A 19,709-nucleotide genomic window follows, 5' to 3' on the forward strand; every position below is an offset into this window, starting at 1 on the left:
AAGAAATAGGCTCCAACACAAAGCCCTCTTGTTGTAAATAGCCTCAAGTCAAAATCAAATGAAGACTGTTTATATTAATTAGGCCTTCTGGAATTAGCCTACTTTCAGCACCAATGAGCTGTCCACCTCCGTGGCTGCTACTCTATAGTGATGTGAGTTATGTAAATGACTTGAATATGGCTTATTATCAATAACTTTTATAAATAGCTTCGTTTTGGCCGACAAAAAAACACATTGTTTTCATTCAAATCCATTATTGCAGTAGCAAGCTTACTACCGGGTGCTCCTTCTCTTCACTCTCTCCCAACATACAGGACAAATAAAACACTATTTTAAGGAAGAAGCCTTTGACTCGGCCCCTGAAGTACCACCTTACCACCGTACACAGCACAGCCATTGGTCAGGCAGCACAAAAGGGTTTCACATAAGCAAGAGCAGGGCAGGACAGGGCTTATGATTGGAATAGCCCTACCATTACACAGTGTAATGGGGCTCCTGAGTGGCTCAGCGGTCTAAGGCACTGCATCTCAGTGCTAGAGGTGTCACAATCCTGTGCTTCTCCTATAATTGCTCTTTTAGGCCTAGGCCTATACAAATACTAAACCCTCCCCCTGGCTAAAATGTTCAAAGCATGACCCTCCTCCATTTTCCTCTGGGTAACAATTGTGTAAACCACTCCCCAACTACAATTGTACAGCTTTTTTCTCACGTTGAAAGTAGACTTGCTTCTTCTGTATGTTGCTCAACACCTGAGGTAAGAGAACAGATAGGGAGGGAGGGAAAGTGGGGATGTAGGAGGGGCGCGGTACGAGTTTCAAGTGTGCAACATCCCACCCAAAGCCCGAGAGAGCCAGCATAAAGTCAGACAACACTTCACTCGTTCGTGAGTTCCATACCCCGGAACAAACAGGCTGCGTTACCGGGAGAAATAACGGTGTTCATTTTCAGTCACACAGAATTAAACCATTTTCGCCGCGATGGGGTTGAGATTTATACAATGTATCTCATATCTTTCGCTTCTCCTTCACCTGGAATGGACGCACGTATCGGCTTTCAACCTGGACACAGAAAACGTCATTGAAAAGAAAGGAGAGCCCGGGAGCCTTTTCGGCTTCTCTCTGGCTATGCATTGGCAATTAAATCCGTTGGATAAAAGAATGTAAGTCTCCTTATTTTTTTTATTTATTTTTTTTCCGTTTAAGTTGCGGATTTAACCGCTAACAGGTTGTTGCTACTGTAGCCTAGTGTTATTACTTCAAAGGCTCGCAGGTTCATCGCAAAAGTTTATCGTCTCAACATAATTGTTCCCTTCATTCGGGAATCATTTTCATTAGTTAATTAACTCCGATTTCCGGTTGTTTTGGTCTTGACATTTCGTTAACGTTTCAGATCGGCATGTTTTTGTAACGGGTTAATTATGGGTGAGTTTTACAGCTTTTGCTGCCCTTTGCAGGCTCGTTCCTGTCCGTGCGCGGCTCCAATGTCATTATAGGTCATGAATTTGGCAACAAACAAAAAAGTCTCATGATTCCAAACCACTTACTCTGCTCTATAGATGTATACTAGCTCCGGGTAGAAATAGACCTTTGGGGAATTTTCACTTGGCCACAGATCTTGTTAGGATAATTGTATTTATGGTTCTCAGCATCCTATTATTATTTGCATCACTCGTGTCATGTGCACCTCATGCCGTGTGTCCTCAAAGTAGAGTAAAGCCAGCCTATACTGTAGATGGCGAATGTCATTGTCGCTTGGGTCAAATACTGTAAAAGTTAGCCTTGTCACTAGGCTATGGGCGTGGCAAGCTGCAGGGACTGTGCCATTGTGTTAGTCAGGGTCGCAGTAGCGTTAGATGGTGTGAAAGCAAATATTTAAAAACATTTTATTTGTTTATTATTTAACCTTTTTATTTAACTAGGTAGTATAGCCATATACTGTCCATCATTGTCTTTAACCTCAAACCAGCTGAGCTTAACATTTCCAGACAGTCTAGTTGACTAGAAGATAACTGCTTTTGGCCAAGTGAAATAGACCATGGGAAATAGAAGTGACACCCTTCTCTAGTCTTACCATTAATCTCCTGCCTAATTTCACCCTGCTCCTTGTAGCACAGCAGGACTATCCCTCATCTGCCCTCAACACTCTGGTTAACTACTGACTTAGGATCAGATGTCTGCACCCCAGACCCCATTCTATACATCATGTGCTCAATAACTATACTTATTCTAGACCTGTTGTTATGGACGACGAGTCATTGGAATGGAGTTGTGTTTAGAATAGATTCTACCCTTCTAAACAAGGTGTGGAATGTAATGGGTTGAAGTCATTATAGAGTCTTAGGTCTGTAACTTTCTGTAATGGTCGGGCCTTCTTAGTTCTGACCTGTACTTGTCTGAACACACACACACACACACACACACACACAATTTGATGTACCAGTTTTTGTCTGTGTCTATATTAGAGGCACGTGGTCGTCAGCCCTGTGAACAGTCAGGCGGTAGAGACAGAAAGAAACACGTTCTAGTTCAGATTAGGGTTGAGATTTCATACCCTGAGATTCCCTCAATGAGTTCTCTCATGTAGAAAACCTGACAGATGTTTATACAGGGATCAAAAATGGCTTTGGAATTGAATCCATGTACAGTGCATTCGGAAAGTATTCAGAACCCTTGACATTTTCCACATTTTGTTACGTTACAGCCTTATTCTAAAATGGATTGATTAGTTTTTTTCCCCTCATCAATCTACACACAATACCCTGTAATAACAAAGCGAGAACAGGTTTTCAGATTTTTATTTACATAAGTATTCAGACCCTTTGCTATGAGACTTAAAATTGAGCTCAGGTGCTTCCTGTTTCCATTGATAATCCTGTGGTAAATTCAATTGATTGGACATGATTTAGAAAGGCACACACCTGTCTATATCAGGTCCCACAGTTGACAGTGCATGTCGGAGCAAAAACCAAGCCATGAGGTCGAAGGAATTGTCCGTAGAGCTCCGAGACAGGATTGTGTCGAGGCACAGATCTGGGGAAGGGTACCAAACATTTTCTGAAGCATTGAAGGTCCCCAAGAACACAGTGGCCTCCATCAATCTTTAATGGAAGAAGTTTTGAACCACCAAGACTCTCCCTAGAGCTGGCCGACCGGGCCAAACTGAGCAATCGGGGGAGAAGGGCCTTGGTCAGGGAGGTGACCAAGAACCCGATGGTCCCTCTGAAAGAGCTCCAGAGTTCCTCTGTGGAGTTGGGAGAACCTTCCAGAAGAACAACCATCTCTGCAGCACTCGACCAATGAGGCCTTTATGGTAGAGTAGCCAGACGGAAGCCACTCCTCAGTTAAAGACACATGATAGCCCGCTTGGAGTTTGCCAAAAGGCACCATGAGAAACAAGAAAGTGTGAAGTCTGGAAGAAACCTGGCACCATCCCTACAGTGAAGAATGGTGGTGGCACTATCATGCTGTGGGGATGTTTTTCAGCGGCAGGGACTGGGAGACTAGTCAGGATCGAGTGAAAGATGAACGGAGCAAAGTACAGAGAGATCCTTGATGAGAACATGCTCCAGAGTGCTCAGGACCTCAGATTAGGGTGAAGGTTCACTTTCCAACAGGACAATGACCGTAAGCACACAGCCAAGACAACGCAGGAGTGGCTTCGGGACAAGTCTCTGAATGTCTTTGACTGACCCAGCCAGAGCCCGGTTTTGAACCCAATCAAACATCTCTGGAGATACCTGAAAATAGCTGTGCAGCAACGCTCCCCATCGAAACGGACAGAGCTCGAGAGGATCTGCAAAGAAGAATGGGAGAACCTCCCCAAATACAGGTGTGCCAAGCTTGTAGTGTCATACCCAAGAAGACTTGATGCTGTAATCGCTGCCAACGGTTCTTCAACAAAGTACTGAGTAAAGGGTCTGAATGCTGATATAAATGTTATGTTTCAGTTTTTATTTGTATTTTTATACATTTGCAAACATTTCTAAAAAGCTGTTTTTGCTTTGTCATTATGGGGTATTGTGATGTCATTATGGGGTATTGTGATGTCATTATGGGGTATTGTGATGTCATTATGGGGTATTGTGATGTCATTATGGGGTATTGTGATGTCATTATGGGGTATTGTGATGTCATTATGGGGTATTGTGTGTAGATTGGGGAGGGAAAATAAGCCTGTAACCTAACAAAATGTGGGAAAAAGTCAAGGGGTCTGAGTACTTTCCGAATCCACTGTACCTTTCAGGAACACAGACTCTAAAAGCCTGTTTCTGTTCCATATGCCCTCAGGACATGTCTCTCATTAACACTGAATCAGCAGGTCTGAGTCATACGTCCCCAAATCCTAACCTAAATTATGGGCATATGGAATTATGGGCCTTAGACATCAGTGCATGCATGAACAGCCAAGTGATAGTGTGTGGGCGCATCTGTACAGCGTCGCAGAGTATGTGTGTGCCTCTTTAGCAGTGAGAGGTATGTGTTTGCCTCTTCAGCAGTGAGAGTTGTGTGTGTGTGTGGTTGTGGTGTTAAAGTGGTGACTGATGCAGTGTAGTCTGTGTATTAGAACCTATGAGGCCTTCCTGGTCTTTTGTTACTGTTTCCGCGTGAGTCGGCACATTGTTGGTAACAAACTGTACGCACGCGCAAACTCACACATACTGTGTACACAGGCACGCATGCACACACACACACACACACACACACACACACACACACACACACACACACACACACACACACACACACACACACACACACACACACACACACACACACACACACACACACACACACACACACACACACACACACAGACATGCACACACTGCACTGCAGGAGTTGAAATCCACAATGGTAACCGTTGACTGACCTTGGGCGAGTGGATTCTTCAGTGTACAGGACACTAAACTTGGCAGCCATACGTCATCATGATATACACAGTATGTAATGCTGCCAGAGGCTACACTTCTTACCTGCCTACCTCAGTAGATCAGGATTCCAGACTGTCTGTGCTGTCTGGGGGGTGTTTCCGGGGAATCTAGAGTGTGTGTGTGTGTGTGTGTGAAAGGTGAGTCATACGTCTGTGCCACGCCTGAACAGTTGCTCCCGTTCCGCCAAACAGAGCCCGTGCCTCACAGGTGTGTGTGTTTTGTGTGCACGTTTTTTTGTTGATACCTGCAGGCAATGGAGGGATCTGTTTGGCACGGGTCTGTGGGGGGTGGGGTCAGGTGTGTCTGTGTGTCTCACGTACACGCTGAAGAGCAAGGGGTTGTGTGCGTGTGGGTTAGGTCCCAAAGTCGGTCACAACTGCAGAGAGTTGGCGCTTCTCTCTGTGTGGGAGAAAGTATTCAAGTGTCACAGAGAGAAGGAGAGAGGAGGGAAGGAGGGAAGGAGGGAAGGAGGGAAGGAGGGAAGGAGGGAAGGGGGGAAGGAGGGAAGGGGGGAAGGAGGGAAGGAGGGAAGGAGGGAAGGCTGTGACAAAGAGACTGAGGTAGAAGTAGAGAGAGCGTCTTAGTGAAAGTGTATGGGAGAGGTACAACGCGTGTGTGGGAGAGAGAGAGAGAGAGAATCCATTCCAGCATGGGGTGTAGAGCTGTGAGGTTCCTATGTGCGACAGATCTTTGATCTCTCAGATCCTGGATAGATAGGAGATGGATTTTAGTGGGAAGGTTAGGGTTAGAGTTCAAAGGTTTGTTCAGAGTCCTGGGAAAAAAAGTGCTAAATGTATGCAATATTTTATTGCTACATTTTTTGTTGTTGTTGGACTACGTTACATGTACAGCATGTGAAAAAATGAACACGTGCACACGCACACACGCACACACACACACACACACCTCTCCCCCAAACACACCTCTGTCTGCCTGTTCTCTCCTGCCTGCAGGCTGATCCAGGTTAGCTCAGGTTAGCCAACATCAAAGCTGAGGAGTGGTGGAGGGATGTCTGGAGGAATGCTGACAGCATAAATCACCTTTTACAGCTGGGCACCAAATACACACAGTCGGTCAGTTACTCAACCCACGCTGTCTGTCTCCCACACCGACCTGGTACCAAATGGAAGAAAACGGACTGAAACAGGGAGGGAATACCTGAACTTGTCCAATAAGAAGCACAAAGTGCTTTGTTACGGTGTACTCTCATTAACACAACCCTGGTTTTATATCAGTCCTGGCAAGGAGCGTAGAGAACTTGGCGTTAAAATGAGTTCTGGAATTCATTAGGGTTCTGTAAAATGTTCTGGGATCCATTTAGAACTGAAATGTTCTGAAAGTTTCACTGATGTTGATCCATAGTTGCTTGGTAACAAGATGTGGTGGTGCATATAGTTCCTCGATTTGGTGTTTCTCTGTTTCTTTCGGCTGTAAGCTGTTTGGCCTCATTGTGTGTTTGTGAAAAGAGAGAGAGAGAATGGCGGTTTCTACTGTTTCCCTTTGCTATGTTGTTTGTTCATACACACACACAGCTTTATTTTTTGGGGAGTAAAAACGTTTGAAGCCTTAAAAAGTCCTATTTTTCCAAACCCTACCCCTAAACCTTAACCTAACGCGCACGCACACACACACTGGATGTTTATCTTTGTCCTTCCTGTGGATTTTATTCTCTACTTCCTGTACATGTGGTGAATGATTGGAGAAGCAGCTGTGTCGTTAGCCATTATCAGTAGAACAATACACACTCCCTCTCTTCACACTCCCTGTCTCCCTCTCACACACTCCCTGTTTTACTACCAGTGGCAGGCTACTGGGTAATGGGCCTCGCACGCGTTACATTGCCCAGACATCAATAAACAATTGAGACCACGTACAATTCAAACATTTAAACATTCATATACTTTTACTGCAGCCACTGTGTATACATGGGTAATATATCTATGTAGTTATAAACCATGATGTGCCGCGCAGCGTAGTCTGAGGAGTAGGTCCAAGTTGTTCCTAACCACTGATGCAGGGTGAGCTCTTTTCTCATCCCCTAATGTTTTAGGGTAGGATTTTGAGGAGGGTAATGTGATCCTAGACCTGTGGTTAAGTGGCAACTTGTACCTTGAGTGTAGTCTGAACCCAAGGAACCACAGGGTTCACCAAACTACCGTGTGGGCGTGGCTAAGGGGATGCCTCTTTCTTCCGCCTATTCTCCTGACTTCCTGTTAGTGTATGTATAGCAGGGGGCAACACGAAGGATGCTCATTGTTCTCAGATCAGTGTTGGAGCAGTCGTTTAATTACCTGGGCACGATTCCATTCATTTATTTTCACTCACACCCTTCTATTCTCCCCCTCCCTCCACATGTTCTCTCCACTCTGGGAAATCTCCACTGAGGCCCAGAGGAGTCAGCACCCACATGACTCTCCCGCTCTCTTTTTCCTGTCTCAATTCAAATTCAATTCGAGGGGCTTTATTGGCATGGGAAACATATGTGTACGAGCAAGTGAAGTAGATCATCAACAAAATGTTTTGTCCCCAGTCAACTTAAGAGGAACCAGTGAGTTTCTGTCAGCTCTTGGCTGAGAGACCAGACATCATGGTGTCATGCTACACACACAGAACAGTTATAGCAGGCCTCTTATTAATGTGCACGCACACTTTTCCAACTTATATGAGTTTGTTAAAGAAACTAGCTCAAGCCCAATGCCTAGGCTTTAAAGACGGATGTTTTAGTACAAAAGCATTAGCAAGGTTTAGCAGGACATACCCTCAACGTCAGTCCTTCGTTCCACATATTGGGGAAGTTGCCAGAGCTGAGGAGGATGTTAACGAGTTTAAGTATAGCCAATTGGAGTATGTGGTCAGTATTTATGATCATTTCATTGAGGATACCGTCAACACTACAGGCCTTTTGGGGTTGGAGGGTTCGTATTTTGTCATGTAGTTCATTCAATGTGATTGGAGAGTCCAGTGGGTTCTGGTAGAAACCGTAAAGACAGGAGTCTTTAATAGTTGATTATAAGATTTATATTTGGTCTTGTATATGTTTTTGCTGTTTGTTCTTTGTTTTAGAGCCAAAAAGGAGAAGTGGTTTATCCATAGATTTCCGTTTTGCATAGATAACTCTTCATGTTGTTTGTTTAACCATTCGTGTTTTCCAATTTTCCCAGAAGTGGTTCGATTCTATGGATTCTTCAATTACATTGAGCAGATTTCTGACCTGCTGTTCCTTCTTTTTCCGTAGTGTATTTCTGTATTGTTTTAGTGATTCACCATACTGAAGGCATAGACACAGGTTTTCTGGGTCTCTATGTTTCTGGTTAGACAGGTTTCTCAATTTCTTTCTTAGGTTTTTGCATTCTTCGTTAAACCATTTGTCATTGTTGTTCATTTTCTTTGGTTGTTGAAATGGTTTGATTTGTTAGGGAAGCTGAGAGGTCAAATATACTGTTTAGATTTTCTACTGTCAAGTTTATACCTTCACTATTACAATGAAACCTTTTGTCCAGGAAATTGTCAAGAAGGGATTGAATTTGTTTTTGCCTAATTGTTTTTTGGTAGATTTCCACACTATTTTCCTTCCATCTATAGCATTTCTTAATATTATTCAGTTCCTTTGGCTTTGATGCCTCATGATTGAGCATAGCTCTGTTCAAGCAGAGTGATCTCTCTCCTATCTCTGTCTTTCTCGCTCTTAATGAGTTAATCACATTAAAGGCCCCTTGACCCCAAACACACCTCTGTTCACCCACATTGGTATGAATACGAGTTGTGTTCAAAACAGGTGGGGTTTTCTTAATCTCATCGAGTACTTAAACCATAGAAATCAATCTAGTATGGCTTTTTAAAAACCTTTTGATGTAAGGATGAGAGTTTTTCAAGGTCAAGTTCAAGTGCATTGAGACCCACATAGCAATCAATGCAAACTGAAATCCATGAACATGACAAATGGCCTATCCCAAAATCACAACAAGGTTTACAAATAGATACAAGGTAAAACAGGCCTGCGCTAAAACCATGTGATTTGTACGACAAGGCATTAAGCATTTCTATGCATTGAACTCCTTACAAAGCTTCAGTTCATTTCATGACTGACGATTGTCACCAAGAACACACACACACACACACACACACACACACACACACACACACACACACACACACACACACACACACACACACACACACACACACACACACACACACACACACAGCCTCAGTGATGGGGAACTTCGATATGCTGCTGTGGGAAACCTTGAGTAATACATCGTGGGTACTGGGGTGTGGTGGCTGTGACCCCTCTCTAAGAGCCCCACTTGTCTGTGGTTCCATAAAGACATCCAGTGAGTGTGGCCCCTCCCTGGAGTGTGTGTGTATGTCCACTCTTGAGTGTGCATGTGTGTGTCTCCATTCCACTTTTTCTTGTGTGTGTGCCCACCCTTTGTGGATGAATGTTATCGCTGAGTCGCAGTTCTGTCCAATCATGAAAGTGCTCTTTGTCTGAGGGGTGCTGGGGAGGGAGGGGGCAGATCATGGGAACAGCAGTTTGATTGAGTGCGTGCATGTGTGTGTGTGTGTGTGTGTGAGACACTCTCTGATGTTCTCTGTTGAAAGGGAGATGCTGTGTGACTCAGGGGGAAAGTGAGGGGGGAGTGCCGAGGGCTGCTGACAGGCTGGTTAAGATTATCGCAGGTGTCAAAGTGTAGGACTCCACATTGGCCCTGATCTACTCACCGACTGTAGCTTCCTCTTATAATAATGGGTGTATGGTGGTGGTTTGAATGATGACCGCTTTGTAAAATGTGGATCGGACATGGACAGGGAGTGATGTGTGTACCAGTCATGTTGTAATATTTCTGTCTGTGTGTGTGTGTTTCCTGTATTCAAACATGGCCTTGTGGTGTGTGTTACAGGTTGCTGGTTGGTGCTCCAAGGGCCAAAGCTCTGAGAGGTCAGAAGGCAAAGATCACAGGAGGACTCTACAACTGCGACACCGCTTCCACTTCCTCAAGCTGTAGCCGAGTGCAGTTCGACAACGATGGTGAGCTCACCTCTAAACACACGCACACACGCATTTTCGGTCGTTGTCTGTCCACACAAGTCCTTATAAGGGGATCGTCTGCTAGCAATCACTAGATATTCAGCAGTTGATCAAGATTTTATGATTTTTGTGTGTGCAGAGGACGTGAACACCGAGAGTAAGGAGAACCAATGGATGGGTGTAACAGTAAACAGCCAGGGGCCGGGAGGAAAGATTGTGGTAAGTGTGTGCGCGTGCTCGCCTGCGTGTGTGTGTGCGTGCACATGAGTGCGTGCGTTTAAATTATTGACCTGACTGACAGCTCTGTTAACCAATTCTCTCTCTCTCTCTCTCTCTCTCTCTCTCTCGCTCTCTCTCTCTCGCGCTCTCTCTCTCTCGCGCTCTCTCTCTCTCTCTCCAGACGTGTGCCCACCGCTACCAGCGGCGTCTGTTTGTGAACACAGCCCAGGAGTCACGTGACATCACAGGGCGGTGTTACGTGCTGAGCCAGGACCTGACCATCGGTACCGAGTCTGATGAGGATGGAGGAAACTGGAGGTTCTGTGAGGGGCGGGCACGCGGCCATGAGAGGTTTGGTTCATGCCAACAGGGTCTGTCTGCCACCTTCACTAGGGACTACCACTACCTGGTATTTGGTGCCCCTGGAGCGTACAACTGGAAAGGTGGGTGGAGAGCGGGAGTGTGTATGTCTAAAATCAAACACTTGTCATTTATCTGAAAGGATCAGATTGGTGTCGACAGTACGGGAAACGCCTACCAGAGGGGTAGATGGACCATGTTGCTTACACCTATCTCATCCTTTCGGCTCAGGGGCTAGAGGTCGGGGTTAGGGGATAAGGTCAGGGTTAGGCCAGGGTCAGGGTTAGGTAGATTAGATTAGCCCAGTCTACATGGCCCCTTCCTCCTTCGTCAGCTGATGTTCGAATCTATGAACTGCTGTGACCTCTAGTGGTAGCAAAACCACACTGATAAAACATATTTTTTTTAGATTAGGGTCATGTCATCGTGTACATAACTTCCCCCCCCCCCCAAAAGAATTCAGCTCATGATGTTCCATGTTTTCAAGTTACTATTTTTCCATTCATTATTTGCTTGTGTTGAGATGTTACTCCTCGTCTTATCATCTCCATGTTCCCCTTCACTTCCTCACCCCCCCCCCCCCCATCCCCCCATCCCTCCAGGGGTGGTGAGAGTAGAGCAGAAGAACAACACTCTGTTGGAGATGGGCTTCTATGACGACGGGCCCTATGAGGTGGGCGATGAGAACCGGTTAGACCCAGACCTGGTCCCCGTGCCCGCTAACAGTTACTTGGGTAGGTACATCTAAACTCTTTCGTCCCTCGTTCCTCTCTCTCGCCCTCCTGTCTGTGGGTCCAGGTGTGCTCTTCACCACCACCGTGTCCAGCTCCAGTGTTGAAACAGTTTGTGTACAAGTCACTTCCTCCTCAGATTGCTATGGAGACCGACGTAACGGGCCAATAGCTACTTAGGTTTGTATGACTTCCTGCGCGATGACATCATGCTCTCCATAACCAATCGAATGACTCTGTGCACTAGTTATCATCATGGGTGGTGAATGTTGTGCTCGTCATGAGGATCAGCCTGAGCTGGGTGTTATGTCGATTTTTAAAATGTTTATATTTTTATTGAACCTTATTTAACTAGACAAGTCAGTTGAGAACACGTTCTTATTTACAATGACGTCGAGGTGATCTATAAATCACCTCAACCTCCAACCAACTGGGCTTGAACATGTCCACATGATAGAGAGAACAGTGAATCTGTTCTAGCTTTGGCCCGAGTGCGGCATATGGATGAGATCATTCATGTTTTGGGAATGTTTTGGGAATGAGTCGGTGTACACTGACTCATTGATTGATTGATTGATTAAATATGTCTCTCCTATCAGGCTTCTCTCTGGACTCGGGGAAGGCCATCACTAAGAAGGGTCAGCTGACCGTGGTCGCCGGTGCGCCGAGAGCCAATCACAGCGGGGCAGTGGTGTTGCTAAAGAAGGAGACCGAAGCGTCCACCATGTTGTCACCAGAGCACATCCTGGAAGGGGAGGGGCTGGCCTCATCGTTCGGCTACGACCTCGCTGTGGTGGATCTGACCGGCGACGGGTACGTCTCGCTTGTCTCTCGTTCTTTCTCCCGATCGTCAACGAGGCAAATCTATACGCTGCCCTTCCCATGCCCACCTTCCCGTCATAAGCAGTTTCTCTCCACGTGGGAGGATGTCATTTGGTTCAAGCCTCTCGGATGATCTTGGAGTTGAGGCGACTAGTTCCGTGCTGAGACGATCTCTCTCTGTCCCCCCCGAGTCATTTCTTGCTCCCTCTCGGTCTCTCTGGCTCTAGGTGGGAGGACATCGTGGTGGGAGCCCCGCAGTTTTTTGAGAAGGACGGGGAGGTAGGCGGAGCCATTTATGTCTACGTTAACAAGGGCGGAGACTGGAGTAAGGTCACGCCCACCAGGATAGACGGACCTCGGGACTCCATGTTTGGACTGGCCGTAGAAAACCTGGGAGATCTCAACCTTGACGGCTATCAGGGTAAGGGGCGCGTGTGTGTGTTGATAAATCTGTCTTTGCCTTTGTGTGTGTGTGTGTGTGTAGACGGTGTGTAATCCTGACTCTCTCTCTCTCTGCCAGACATCGCTGTGGGAGCACCCTATTATGACAGTGGGTCAGGGAAGGTGTTCATCTACCACGGCTCAGCTCAGGGCATCAACATCAAACCGGCGCAGGTGTTGTCAGGGGTGCCATCGGAGACAAAGCTGTTTGGTTATTCTCTAGCTGGTAACATGGACTTGGACAGGAACTCGTACCCTGACCTGGCCGTAGGATCTCTCTCCGACTCTGTGTTCGTCTACAGGTAACCATGGCAATCAGTCATCTACCCCACAATGTTTTGTTTGTGCATTTCTACATTCCATTTGTTAATACCTTCTTTTTTGGGGGCCACTTTCTTGACCTTTAAACCTTTGACCCTGTGACGTCACTCCAGGACTCGGCCGGTCATTAGCATCCAGAAGGTTGTCAAGACAACCCCAAAGGAGATCGATCTGACTAAGAAAAACTGTGGCAACAGCATCTGGTGAGTGTGCTGTTTATCTGCAGAATATGGACAATGAGAAACCATTTAAGCCATATTCATAAATACAAATGACTTGATGTGTTTCCAGCTTGGAGGTAGAAGCCTGCTTCTCCTACACCGCCAACCCAAAATCCTACAGCCCCAGACTGAGTAAGACAACACCTTTTGTGTTATGATTTCTTCAGTAGGCTTTTTCGGCCTTAGATCAGTATGCAATAGTAACTGTCCCTCTCTTTCTCTACCTCTCTCTCTGCTCTCTTCCCCTCTCTCTCTCGTTCGCTCTCCCCTCCTCAGCGGTGGCGTACTCCTTTGAGGCGGAGGCGGAGCGTCGGAAGAAGGGTCTCCCTCCCAGAGTGACCTTCTCCACACGTTCCAGCGACGACAACGACTACCAGTCCACCGGTGTTCTCATCCTCAGTGGGCAGGGCAAGAAGGAGTGTATCACCGCCAGACTCACACTACAGGTACTAGATCCCAACTCGCACGACTCGTGACACTGCTAACAGTAAGAAAGAGGAACGGGTAGCAAGAGGGGAAGGAAGAGATCGATATCTCAAGACGGTCTTTCACCAACCTTGCGGGTAAAATATGGACAAGAATCCATCTCCTCTACCTTTGCCAGTGATATACCAGTGATATACCACGTATCTCTTATCTGTACTCTGTGTGTCTGTCACCTACAGGAGAACATTAAGGACAAGCTCAGGGGAATCCCCGTCGACGTTACCGTGGAGATAAAGAACTCCAAAAGGAAAAGAAGAGCGCTCCCAGAACTCCCGCCCATCCTCGACTCCAACGAGCCTATAACGGCCCGCGCTGAGGTGACCAATAACAACCGTAACATTGGCCAGCTTCGGATCGGCCTATGTGACAAGAGTTTTGCAACCGTGGCCTGCTATAAAGCCTGTTCCCTCTGGTCTAGTGTGAGTCTGTCTGATCGGCATGCTGTTCCCTGTGTGTGTAGGTGAGCTTCCTGAAGGAGGGCTGTGGCAGTGATAATGTGTGTCAGAGCAACGTACAGCTCCAGCATCGCTTCTGCTACAGAGAGCCCAACAAGGACGTCTTCCATCCACTACCTGTGTGAGTAGAACACATTAACCTGTCACTAACCAACACCTGGGTGAATGGAATCAACGCTGACATAATCTGCCGGTGTCCTTGCAGGGAGGATGGGGTGCCGGTAGTCTCCCTTAGCGACCAGAAGGACATCGCCCTGGAGATCACGGTGACCAACCAGAATGGAGACGATGCCCATGAGGCGGCGTTGGTTGCCTCCTTCCCCCCCTCGCTCTCCTACTCTGCCTCCCGCTCTGCACCCAACGCGGTAAGTGACACCTCTCCTCTTCTGTCACACGCCCTCTCTCGCTCCTTCCCCTCTTCCGTTCTTCAGACCGGTTACCGAGTTGTGACTGGCTGTTTTGTCGATTGCAGGACAAGCAGGTGATCTGTGTGACCAATACGAACGGCTCTCAGGCAGACTGTGAGCTGGGGAACCCCTTCAAGCGAGGCTCAGAGGTGAGAGACGCCGAGGCCGATCACCATCACCAGATAAAAGGGCGTGCGCCCGCTGACGTATCCGTCTGTGTGTTTTAGGCGACGTTCTACATCATCCTGAGCACAGCAGGCATCTCTCTGAACACCACAGAGCTGGAGATAGACCTGAAGCTGGAGACGTGAGTATACGCTGCCCGCCTCCCTCTGCGATGAGATACTGCACGGCTACATTTGACCAACGGTGCTGATTTGACCTCTGACCTTTCAGAACGAGTGACCAGCAAAACGTGGCCAGAGTCAAGGCCAAGGCCAAAGTGGTGATCGAGCTGCTGCTGTCCCTCACAGGGTACAACGATATGATTTGCCAGTTGCTTACTTTAATGTGCTTCCATGTGCTTTTACACGTGGCAACCAAATGGGTTGTCGCACCTCCTAGCATCGGAGCGTGATCATGACGATGTTTGTGTTCACATTGTGTTTCTTGTTTTCCCAGAGTGGCCAAGCCCTCCCAGGTCTACTTTACTGGAGAGGTCAAAGGTGAGAGCGCCATGCATTCCGAAGGAGACATCGGCAGCCCCATCGAGTACGAGTTCAGGGTAAGCCTATTTGTTTGCTTCTTTTCCGGAATAATGACATCATTATCAAACGGGTGCATTTGTATTTCACTATAAACTGAACTCACCTGACCTTTGACTGCCTTTTGATTGACAGGTGATTAACCTGGGGAAGCCCCTGAAGACATACGGCAGCGCCGCCCTGATTGTCAATTGGCCAAAGGAGACGGTGGAGGGGAAGTGGCTCCTGTACCTCATGAAGATCGACTCCAGAGGTCTGGAACAGATCACCTGCTCCCCTGAGAGAGAGATCAACTCACTCGCCGTCAAAGAGGTTAGGAAACACTGCAGTGGTCAAACTCCAATCTCCTTGGACCTTTCTGGTCCCAAAGCAAACAAACTGACGGTCCCAGAACCTCTGTTGTTCTCACCAAGGGAATTTTTGTTCCGAATAATCTTCTGTCACACTCTGTTTAGGAGCCGAGCAGCACCCGGAGAAGACGAGCCGTAGTGGAGACAGACAAACCTCAGGAGGGAACCATCGCACGGCTGACTGACAAGAGGAAATACACTACTTTGGTAACACAACCTTCTCTCCCAGTAGCTCAACGTTTAAATGTGTTATTAGTCGTATACGAGCTCAACTGTAACGTGTGTGTGTGTGTTACAGTCGTGTGAGGACGGGGCAAAGTGTGTGGAGATTCGCTGCCCTCTTCAGGGCCTGGACAGTAATGCAGTCATCCTGCTCAGATCTCGCCTCTGGAACAGCACATTCCTGGAGGTAAGACACGCATCTCCCTCTGCTATTTGACTGCACCTCCCTCTGCTATTTGACTGCACCTCCCTCTGCTATTTGACTACACCTCCCTCTGCTATTTGACTGCAACTCCCTCTGCTATTTGACTGCACCTCGTGTTCCTGTCCACGCTCACCTCCCTCTGCTATTTGACTGCACCTCTCTCTGCAATTTTACTGCACCTCCCTCTGCTATTTGACTGCACCTCGTGTTCCTGTCCACTCTCACCTCCCTCTGCTATTTGACTGCACCTCCCTCTGCTATTTGACTGCACCGTGTGTTCCTGTCCACACTCACCTCCCTCTGCTATTTGACTGCACCTCCCTCTGCAATTTTACTGCACCTCCCTCTGCTATTTGACTGCACCTCGTGTTCCTGTCCACTCTCACCTCCCTCTGCTATTTGACTGCACCGTGTGTTCCTGTCCACACTCACCTCCCTCTGCTATTTGACTGCACCTCCCTCTGCTATTTGACTGCACCTCGTGTTCCTGTCCACGCTCACCTCCCTCTGCTATTTGACTGCACCTCCCTCTGCAATTTTACTGCACCTCCCTCTGCTATTTGACTGCACCTCGTGTTCCTGTCCACTCTCACCTCCCTCTGCTATTTGACTGCACCTCCCTCTGCTATTTGACTGCACCGTGTGTTCCTGTCCACACTCACCTCCCTCTGCTATTTGACTGCACCTCCCTCTGCTATTTGACTGCACCTCGTGTTCCTGTCCACTCTCACCTCCCTCTGCTATTTGACTGCACCTCCCTCTGCTATTTGACTGCACCGTGTGTTCCTGTCCACGCTCACCTCCCTCTGCTATTTGACTGCACCTCCATCTGCTATTTGACTGCACCGTGTGTTCCTGTCCACTCTCACCTCCCTCTGCTATTTGACTGCACCTCCCTCTGCTATTTGACTGCACCGTGTATTCCTGTCCACGCTCACCTCCCTCTGCTATTTGACTGCACTTCCCTCTGCTATTTGACTGCACCGTGTGTTCCTGTCCACGCTCACCTCCCTCTGCTATTTGACTGCACCTCCCTCTGCTATTTGACTGCACCTCATGTTCCTGTCCACACTCACCTCCCTCTGCTATTTGACTGCACCTCGTGTTCCTGTCCACGCTCACCTCCCTCTGCTATTTGACTGCACCTCCCTCTGCTATTTGACTGCACCTCCCTCTGCTATTTGACTGCACCTCCCTCTGCTATTTGACTGCACCTCCCTCTGCTATTTGACTGCACCTCCCTCTGCTATTTGACTGCACCTCCCTCTGCTATTTGACTGCACCTTGTGTTCCTGTCCACTCTCACCTCCCTCTGTGTTTCCCAACAGGAGTACTCCAAGCTGAACTATCTGGACGTGATCGTGAAAGCCTCTCTCAGAGTGGACGGAGCAGCCAAAAACATGGTCCTGAGGAACGCAGAGACACAGGTACTTGGCCAGTTTCACATTTCGAACACACAAAACCCCACATTTCCCTTTCTGTTGACTTTCTATTGATGTTGTCTTTTCTCAGGTGAGAGTGACGGTGTTCCCAGAGCGTCGTGTGGCTCAGTACGGAGGACTCCCATGGTGGATCATCCTGGTAGCCATCTTGTTAGGGCTGCTGCTGCTCGGCCTGCTGGTCTTCCTGCTGTGGAAGGTAAGACTAGAAGAGCCCGGATAAATGGCACTGTTCACAGTATATACAGTATGAATACACACTCTCACACACACACACACACACACACACTAATGCAATTGCTTCTCTTTAGTGCGGTTTCTTCGGGAAAAAGAAAGAGGATGTGCCACCCTCTGACAAAGAGAGATTGACGTCTTCTGACGCGTAAAAGAGGGCGAGACGCTGTCTCTGGGGTAAACGCATCTATACCCACCTATACATGCCCGGGGGCACAGAGGATGGGACGGAGACAGTGGCAGACTAACTATCGCTGGAGGGGGGAAACGCTTTCGCTAATGAACGAGCAAAGTAAAGGGGCTCAGAGCTACGAAATCAAATGCAATGGCTATGACGAGGGAACGGATGGAACGGAATGTTACAGGGCTCCGCTGACAGGTTGCTGTAGAAAAGCACTTTAGTTTCTGCTTGGAAATGGCCTTCTTTCGAACTGTTGTTGTTGAGTTATGGACGGTTTACATGCATGGCCATGTGGGATGAATGCTTACTTTGGTTGAAAAATCATTATGCCATATGAACTGTTCTCCTATCGCTCCAAAGACCTTCTGGGTTGGTCCTTGCCGTCTTCATCTCTCTCCGTCTCTGGTTTCTGCTTCTGTGGTTGCCATTGGAACTTCAAGCACTTCCTGTCTGAAGGCTCTGAAGTGGTTCTCTCTCGGCCTTGGTTTATAGGGGCGTTGCTACATCACAGCTTTCTGCATGTCGGACCACCGATGGCTCTGTATCGACTCCTACTGTTCAAGAGCCTCACTCACATCTCTGCCCTTAAAGGGATAGCACACCCCAAAATCAAACATTGTTTAGACTTTTCATAGTTTGATGTGAGGGTGAGCTATTCCTTTCATGTTGTTGAGAGGCTCCAAACTGCTCGTTACTGATTTTCTATGTGCTGTTTTTTTTGTGTGTGTTTGTTGCCGCCAACAGTGTGGGTTTTTCAGACGCTCCAAGTACGACGACAGCGTTCCCAGTTATAATGCGGTGCGGATACAAAAAGAGGAGAAAGACCAACTGGGAAGCCTGGAAAAGAAAGCCTGGATAACGAGCTGGAGTGAGAACGAGAGTTACTCTTAACAATGGTGGAACACTGGAAGCTCCCGTTCCCACAGACATTGATCTGACGATTCCAAGGCCCCCCGCGCCACAGTGTGGACACACTAAAACAAATGTAGGAAAAAAATACTATTTGTAGAAATGCTTTATTTGTGTACTTTAAGGACAGATGGCGACGATACAGTACAACAGCAGGTTAGATAAGGTGAAATAACACTTCATCAAATTGTCCCTTTTTGGGGATCAATTAAGTAGTACCTTGTCTGATTGAAATTTATCTTGATAGTGACATCCATGTTGATCACTGGACAGAAAGAGAAGATTTGTGTGTGTTGTTTTAACATTTTGGGTCAAGAATCCCAGCGGTCTCTCTTTCAAAGCTCTGGACATTGTTTTGTAAATGTACACTTACGGAACAGGCTAGAGTGTTTTATATGTTTTGTATATTTTGAAGAATGTGTATTTATTGTATGAGGAGAATGTTACCTACAAAGTACTCCACTGGCCAAATCAGTTTTCTGGAGTTTTTCTTTCCTCCAAGATATGGAAGGATGGATGCCTCAAATCACAAATCATCTCAAAGCCATTTGGGTGTAAGGACAGTTAGACAAATTTCTCATGTTTAACTGGGGCCATTTTTCATCAAGTTATATCAGGAGCTAATCAACAGCTTTCCCATTCAATCGTTCTAGATTATTTATATCCATGTACTAACGTCACCATCCATAACTGCTCAGAGAGAACGTTGTGAACGTTTAAGTATTCGATTGTTGAGATGGACCAGTGAAGCAGAGTGAGTGAGTGGAGAAACTACATATTGTGGTTCTTCTAATCGGTCACGTTAAAATCAGTGTTCATTTCAAGGAAGTGAAGAAATTCAGCATTCTTTTGTTGAAGAAGTATTTAAAAACAGGGCCCATTCAATGACTTTAATGTGGAGGATTTGTCCAGTGACAGCTGTTGACAATGTAAAGTAAAAGTGTGAAAAATTGCCATGATTTGCTAAATAAATGTTTTTACATCCTGTACAAATTCACATCCATCTTTTTTCTTTCATACACTTTGTTACTTTTATTACA

The 19,709-nt window shown here is 47.0% G+C and overlaps 1 protein-coding gene across 2 annotated transcripts; it reads left to right on the forward strand.

Moving 5' to 3' along the window:
- Positions 1-718: 718 nt before the first annotated feature.
- LOC109871786 (integrin alpha-6) lies at positions 719-19,666 on the forward strand. 2 transcript variants are annotated; one of them, XM_020462782.2, is made up of 25 exons: positions 719-1,159; positions 9,835-9,962; positions 10,102-10,181; positions 10,363-10,624; positions 11,144-11,275; positions 11,872-12,085; positions 12,322-12,515; positions 12,615-12,837; positions 12,970-13,059; positions 13,148-13,209; positions 13,354-13,523; positions 13,743-13,880; positions 14,024-14,139; positions 14,224-14,383; positions 14,491-14,574; positions 14,653-14,732; positions 14,822-14,899; positions 15,047-15,149; positions 15,265-15,441; positions 15,585-15,686; positions 15,778-15,888; positions 17,235-17,333; positions 17,419-17,544; positions 17,657-17,756; positions 18,505-19,666. In XM_020462782.2, the coding sequence occupies exons 1-24, from the start codon at positions 978-980 to the stop codon at positions 17,729-17,731; spliced, it is 3,186 nt and encodes a 1,061-aa protein (XP_020318371.1). In that variant the 5' UTR covers positions 719-977; the 3' UTR covers positions 17,732-17,756; positions 18,505-19,666. The 2 variants fall into 2 exon arrangements, with proteins under 2 accessions (XP_020318371.1, XP_020318370.1); XM_020462781.2 differs by lacking the exon at positions 17,657-17,756 and having other exon boundaries at positions 720-1,159.
- Positions 19,667-19,709: the final 43 nt, after the last annotated feature.

Source organism: Oncorhynchus kisutch, linkage group LG27 (genome assembly GCF_002021735.2).
Source record: "Oncorhynchus kisutch isolate 150728-3 linkage group LG27, Okis_V2, whole genome shotgun sequence".
Lineage (NCBI taxonomy): Eukaryota > Metazoa > Chordata > Actinopteri > Salmoniformes > Salmonidae > Oncorhynchus > Oncorhynchus kisutch.

Bases quoted from the DNA above. Each gene is read 5' to 3' on its own strand.
- LOC109871786 (XM_020462781.2), top strand. From the start codon at position 978: ATGGGGTTGAGATTTATACAATGTATCTCATATCTTTCGCTTCTCCTT. The intron at 1,160-9,834 runs GTAAGTCTCCTT...TGTGTGTTACAG, and splicing joins AATCCGTTGGATAAAAGAAT to GTTGCTGGTTGGTGCTCCAA. The intron at 12,838-12,969 runs GTAACCATGGCA...ACGTCACTCCAG, and splicing joins GACTCTGTGTTCGTCTACAG to GACTCGGCCGGTCATTAGCA.